The 7221-nt window shown below is 43.0% G+C and overlaps 1 protein-coding gene across 1 annotated transcript; it reads left to right on the top strand.

The window, feature by feature from the left end:
* Positions 1-5374: 5374 nt before the first annotated feature.
* LOC125746495 (claudin-5-like) lies at positions 5375-6935 on the top strand. The gene has a single exon (XM_049020526.1). It carries the CDS (start codon positions 5636-5638, stop codon positions 6281-6283), a length of 648 nt encoding a protein of 215 aa, XP_048876483.1. The 5' UTR covers positions 5375-5635; the 3' UTR covers positions 6284-6935.
* Positions 6936-7221: the final 286 nt, after the last annotated feature.

Below are 7221 nucleotides of genomic sequence, written 5' to 3'. Positions count from 1 at the left end.
ATCAGATTTATGGTGTAACATAATATTTTTCACTGATGTTTTTCACCAGGGGAGCAGATGGTGGGAGGAGGGATGCTAATTATATAGGGACCTTTGATAAATTTGCATCCCTAAGTCAGACTCTATATCTAAATGTTTGAATGCATCACACTGTCACAATGTGCTCACAGCAGGAGACGACTCACACACACGCACATCCCCATGCCCACACACACACACACACACACACACAGTTCCCACCATTTCCCTTTCCCTCCTTTTGTAGGTAATGTGCACACATTCCTAACCCTACACAGCAAACCCAGGTACAACATGCTACCGCTCAGCAAACTGTGAGAACTGCAACTTTCAGAAGAAGAGAATAACCAGAAAGCACTACAGGTATTTCAGTTGACACTGTGGACCAGACGACCCACAAATATTCTGCCAAGGTAGCAACAAAAGGGCGGTTAGTGGCATGGGTGAACCAATCACAAGCAAAGACATCCACCGATGAGAAGGAGGTTTCCCCTGCATCTGTCCCACGAGCTTCGCGGGGAGGGATTCCGTCTTGGCCATCGGCTCACATGTTAAGCTTTACCAAGTAGCACCGAAAATGGCAAGTCGGTAAATGCGGCTTCAGCAAAATATAGGACACTGATCTACTTCTGTTTGGACACCATCCTGCTTGACTGTTGGCTTCCTTCCCAGCATCATCTGGCAGAACCTAGTATGGGACTGTGTTTCTGAAACACTGGCTGACCCCGTTTTCTCAGGCCAGCCTTTTCATTGTCTTAGCCCCCTGTGGCTTGCTGTTGTGACAATGCACACCCTAACAGATCAGATGTAGTTACCATATGCAGTGAGGTAACCACAGCTAGCCAATCAAAATCAGAGATCGCCGTACTGAGTGCTGGGCCCTTACATCTTTAGGATTTCCCTTTACGCTGATGGTGTTCCAGTAATGCAAGTCACGCAGCCGCCCCTTTATGAGAAGCCGTCCAGAGACGGGAGCCTGCCTTTTGTCCCCAGAGTCCTGGCTTAAAGTCAGATGTGAAAGGAAAAGAAGGTGGGAGTCATTTTTACTGGACTTAAGTGGCGTCCCAGTGTTACACAAACTCCTGTAAGGGTGGGTGGTTCCCGCAGAAATCAAAGGAATCACAGGGGGACTGAGTCAGTAGGAGGGAGACTGGAAATTGGTCTGAAAAAATTCCAGGGAAGCCAGGAAATAAAGAAATTTTAAAAAGAAGAAGAGTGTCTATTGCATGTGATCACCAAGGCATTAAGCAGAATATTCTACTACAAGACAACCAAGAATGATTTTCAGTGCTGTGAGTTTCTGCATTTCTACTTCAGTTCAGTTCGGCCCCTTAAGCAGCATCATGTAACTGTTCTCCCTGTGATCAATAAAGTTTTATCTTTTCCGAGTCTAAAAATAACTATCTGGGCCCATTTAGTTAAGAATAAAAGTAAACACCAGTGAACGCTGTTCTTTAGTGCTATTTATTGTCATCGTGTTGTATACTGGTTGTTTTGGTTCACTTCCAGTTAAAGAGCAAATTCCAAAATTCACTCAGTCCATGTTTTGCTAACCTTGAGATAACCACCGATAACCTGCAGTCAATGACCTTCCTCATCATGTTACAGTATTGGGAACCAAAAACTCACTAAGTCCGTATGTGATGCAAAGAAAAACTCCATTTCCAAAATTCACTAAGTCCACAGAAATTTTCCCAAAAACATAATGCCATGGACTGAGTGAGTTGGTTCTTTGATTGCACCGTTTGTTGCTGCTGTTGTGAGGCTTGTGCACAAGTATTTCACTCACCTGCACTACACCAGCTGCCAAGTGGTGCGACACAGAAAACGATCTGAACCCCCTCAGAATGATAACACCCAGCTAGGGAGCGAACATTTCTTCTCGTCTAAGGGGCACAAATGCTGCTCCTCCTACAATGAGTACATTTGTTATCTTTGCTGATAACCCAACAAAGCAGGATTAAACTTCAAATTTAAACTTTCTGAATTGACAGTCATTTAGAACACTATTCTCTGCCTCAGCTAAAACTCTTCATTTCCAAAAGGATGACTGCTCATCGAGGCATACTATGACATCATCATCATTAAATTCATGATTAAGAGTAACTGTAGGCTTTGAAGTGTGGGTTGGCGCAGACCACTGGAAATATCTTGTGAATTGTTGTGCTCATCTCCTGTGGACCCGCACTGACTGACCTTAAACACTTGCCAGTGTATCAAATAGGGGCACTGAGCTGCCACACAGCAGTCGTTAGAGAGGATTAACTGCTGAAAACCTATTGTGTCTCACACACACACACCTGAACAGCTGGAGACTTGTTTTCCAATACAGAATATTTTCTTTGCTCCATACTGACTTGCAGAATTTAGACAAAGAAGGAAAGCAGCAAATCACAAAGGATGCTGGTACAATCCTTGCCCTTGGAAATGCCCAGAGAGCCGCTGCCCCATTGTGCCGGGCGCCACTCTGTGATGTCACAGCTTTGCAATTAACACCAGAGCAGGTTCCCCCCTCCCTGCCGTTTTGTGACCCTCGACAGACTATACACACCTCTGCACAACAGAGGGGGGCGTAGGGTGAGCGGCATTTGGAGAGCAAAGGAGGGGGAGGTGGCTTTAAGGGGTGGGGGGTCTAAGGGGGGGTCAATGCAAGGAAGCGGAAAAGCCACCCTGTAGAACTTATTTCATGAATCTTCATGGAGGACAATACAGAGTACAGCCAATGTCCCGAAGTCAATTTCTTAAGACTGGGGAAGTTCTTGGATAACGAATCCCTGAGGGTGAGCGATGTGTCAGAGGTCAGTCAACAGGTCCTATCTAATTCAATCCCAGTACTTTGCGGGCCATTTGTGTTTTGTTTCACCAAGCAAATCTCATGCCCACCGAAGTCCCATGAGGGAATCTGTGTACAAAACACTGTGTTTCTGTGGATGAGTCACAGCTTGGAGCTGGAGAACAATGGCTGTCCACGTGACAGGCTTTGTGACATGCAGGGTGCGAGACTGTCCCACAGTTACCATGACTTTTATTATCTCATATGTTATGTTCTTCCCTAATCCCACAAATCATTTCCCTTTTAGGAAAATGAACAAAAGTGCTGAAACCCCAGTAATATTTTCAATACCGACTTTAAAATATCGGCTTTGCTGGATGGTGAGACTGGTGGAGGTGGCGGAAATGGGGCGATTTTATGAGCACACTCATTAGCAAGGCTAACTGAATTACTCTCAAACCAAACCCATAAACTTATTAAGTTTAAACTGAAACATCTAAGCGGTTGATGAAATTTTACTAGCAGGTATTTCAGTCTTTCTTAAAAACTTTTGATTTTCAAGTTAATTTTAAAAGCTTCCAGCTTCTTTTTTGCTGATGTTTGTATTTAATTGTATGTAATTATGTATGTAATTATGCATGTAATTATGTATGTAACTATTAATTCACAATTATATCATAGGCCTGCTTGCTGTACAGAGAATACTCATAATTTCACATATTTTTCGTAACCATGATTCAAAAATTTTTATTACGTTTTTAGATTGTAGAATTGTAGTCTTTAATCATCATTTTTTTTTACAGGAAAGCTTTTATTATTATTATTATTATTATTATTATAGCAACAAGTCATTTAATAAAATTTACGAGGTTTATCGTTTTCAAATTGTTCATAATTATTAATAGATTTTACTATCTAAAATAATATCCGAAATATTTATGTAGACCTATTCTCAGATGTGTTTTATGATGGATGAATTTGTCACCTAAGATCATTATTCAGGGAAAAAAATTATTGTGCCTGAAGAAGCCAGTCAAGATGTGCGTAGTGTGTGGCTGGACTTGGGGGGGGGGGGGGGGGGGGGGGTTTACCTACCCTGGTTGGACATTTCCGTCATTATGAGACACGCCACATTCATTCTTGTCGTCTCCGCTGTATCCACGGGTTTTTCCAGGGAACAGTGATAACTTCCTAACAGGACACGCTTCCAGCACGTCACAAGACACCGTCCAAAACATTGTGTACGATATCTGCATCGGCAGTACTAATTAAAAATCTCTAATCATCAATTTAACCGTCTATAGAAATGCCTTTACTATACCTGCTGAAACTATATAATATAACGACATGCTATACATTTCGTTCAATTACAAATGAATAAAGTCACTGGATAAAAACAAACTCCAATCACCTGAGTTTCATTTTCTTTTTTTGTTAAGCACAGAAATACCCCGCATTTCTCTGGTCATTTTACTGTCGAGACCCGTACCCGCAGCCAGTATTAAGCACGAGCTATGTCAGAAAAGCCTGCCACTTTTAGTGCTTTTGGCACCTGCATCCTGTTATGGTTCGGTTGTGTATAAATTCCCATTCTCTTTGATTGTTTTTTTTTTTAATCATTAATGTCAGGATACAAATTAGGGGCATCTAGGCCTAGTGTAACTACGAAGAGTGATTGTGGTAGATTCATTTGCGTTCCTATTTTCACTGATGCTTGTTTGTATCATCACTGTCCTGCAAGTGATTACCGGTCCGACCCTAACAGACACGCAATAAGAACGCGATCGTTTTGTACTTTGTACCGTATATACATTCAGTATTCATTAAACCCAAGAATTAAACTACCTTACACTACAAGAAAAATCCATCCATCTGATTTAATCATACATGTTTAAACTATATGAAAATTGACATTGGTGTGCAAGCCCTTAAAAAGACATCTAATTATTTTACATAATGTGTTACAGCCAAAACCGAGTAATTAAATACGTGCGCACATTGCTTGCGCAAGCGAAATTTTAACTAGACTATGAAATGATTCCCGACCAATGAGACGCGCAATTCACTGGTGTTCTGGGCTACACGTGGACCGAAATCCATACCAGATAGTTTAGGAACCAAACGTGATTCCAGAGGGAACACTGCTAGACTGTTTCTAAGGATTCTGTTTCGTTCCCAGAAAACCTACAGGTGGCTATACTGTGGACAGAAAACTTTAGCGTCTGATGCTCTAATGAAAAACTTATTACTTATACGTCTCTCGTATTATTTTAGTGATGTGATCTGTGGTTTTTAAGTATTTCTTATCAATCTTCTTTTGCACGGATTTTATGTGCAATTTTAAGTATAGCGTTACACATGTCCACGGTGGGATAACGGTTTCCAGTTTAGAAACGCCAGGAAAACGCCGTTTGTCCTCCTTCCCCAAGTCCCCCAGCTCCATTCACTCGTCAGTAACTGTTTCTCGCACCGCCGCTTCCCTTTGTCCATCCCGTTTAATTCTCTGCCGTCTCATTGGCTGCGCCTAGATGCGGCTGCTTCTAATTGGTCCGTAGTTTTTCCTCCACGGTTAATACTCGTAGGAATAAGCTCTGAGGCGTCTAAGTACCCCGAGGCTTTCTTACTACAGCTCTGTCAGGACTCTTAGTCTTGTCCTAAAGCGAACTGCAACATCAGTCAAACATTTGAAAGAAAACGGTGTGCAGTTAAAACTAGAGCGGCCAGTTAACCAACTGCGACAAAACTTTGTCCGCTCTGAAAGCCCATTGGGAAGAAGAGGACCTGGTTGAAACAGCAAGTCAAAGAAGAAACAAGAAGTAGTCTAAAAGAAGTGAGTGATAAAGCATGATTTCTGCTTGCATAGAAACCCTTGGTTTAGGACTTTGCGTCCTTGGCACTCTCTTGGTGATGGTGTCCTGCGGTCTGCCCATGTGGAAAGTGACAGCCTTCATCGGAAGCAACATCGTGGTCTCTCAAAACATTTGGGATGGACTGTGGATGTCGTGCGCTGTCCAGAGCACCGGACAAATGCAGTGCAAGACGTACGACTCGGTGCTCGCCTTAAGCACAGACGTACAGACCGCCCGGGCCCTCACCGTTATCTCGTCGGTGATGGGCGTGGTGGGGCTGATGATCACCGTGGCCGGCGCGCAGTGCACCAACTGCATCAAGGCAGAAGCGCTGAAAGCCAGGGTCGTCAACGCTGGTGGCGTCGCTTACATCATCAGCGGGCTCTTGGTTCTGGTGCCTTTGTGTTGGATCGCTAATAATATAATTGTGGCCTTCTACGACCAGAACGTCCCGATGGGACAAAAACGAGAGATCGGAGCCTCGATTTACATCGGATGGGCCGCCACTGCAGTCCTGCTCTCCGGAGGAGCCATACTGTGCTGTTCCTGCCCGAACAAAAACACCGCTTACGCGGTTAAATATCCCCCACCGCCGAAAAGTATAATGCAGAACGGGGACTATGATAAGAAGAATTACGTTTAGAATGCACAGCTCTGTGATCTGATTGAGCTTCCACGAAACTTCCTTTGTCCATCTATAATCTGAGATTTCGGATCAGAATCCCAAAGAAAAAGACTTTTTGTATACAGATGAAGATGAAAACTAAAAGTACTGTTGTGAAAAGTGGAGAAATTGGGGGACCACCTCAATTCGGACTCAGAAAACAGTACAGAGCAAGTGATTTGAAAGAATTTAAATTGTGCCATCATCTTCGCAATGAATTAGACATTTATGCAGTTTACTGTTCTTTGTTTTATTGATTACAGAATACCTTTTCAAGGGCTTCTGTATTGGCGTTTATGTACGTTTTTATGAGTATGTCGTCAGCACCTGTAGTTGCAAATTTTTTTTAACGGTTTTGTACTGCATGTTTTCATTTTTGCGTTGTGTCTCCTGTTGGAAATACAGTATGTTTTGGGCAAATACAGAAAATGCACAATTTGAAGTCCATTATAGTTGTCCAAATACGACATTAAAGGAGAACACACAATTATTAGTTATACATATGTATTTAAAGTTGTAGTTAAATATTGTCTATACATTGTTTTGTCTTAAGCATTATTTGTATCATGATGTTAACTTCACGACCTTATTAAATTCAGCTGTAGAAATAAAAAGTGATTTGTCCAAAGTATTTCAGCTATCAGGTGAATGTGTGATGCCATGACTTACACAGGGGGCAGCATGGTGGTGCAGTGGTTAGCACTGTAAGGGGCGGCATGGTGGTGCAGTGGTTAGCACTGTTGCCTCACGCCTCTGGGACCCGGGTTCAAGTCTCCGCCTGGGCCACATGTGTGTGGAGTTTGCATGTTCTCCCCATGTCGTCGTGGGGTTCACGGGTTCCCCCCCCCCCCCCCCCCACAGTCCAAAAACATGCTGAGGCTAATAAGGTGTGCATGTGAGAGTAAATGGTGTGTGAG

Source organism: Brienomyrus brachyistius, chromosome 7 (assembly GCF_023856365.1).
Source record: "Brienomyrus brachyistius isolate T26 chromosome 7, BBRACH_0.4, whole genome shotgun sequence".
Taxonomy (NCBI): Eukaryota; Metazoa; Chordata; class Actinopteri; order Osteoglossiformes; family Mormyridae; genus Brienomyrus; species Brienomyrus brachyistius.
The sequence above is the reverse complement of the archived record's forward strand: the minus strand, read 5'-3'. Positions and strand labels throughout refer to the sequence as shown.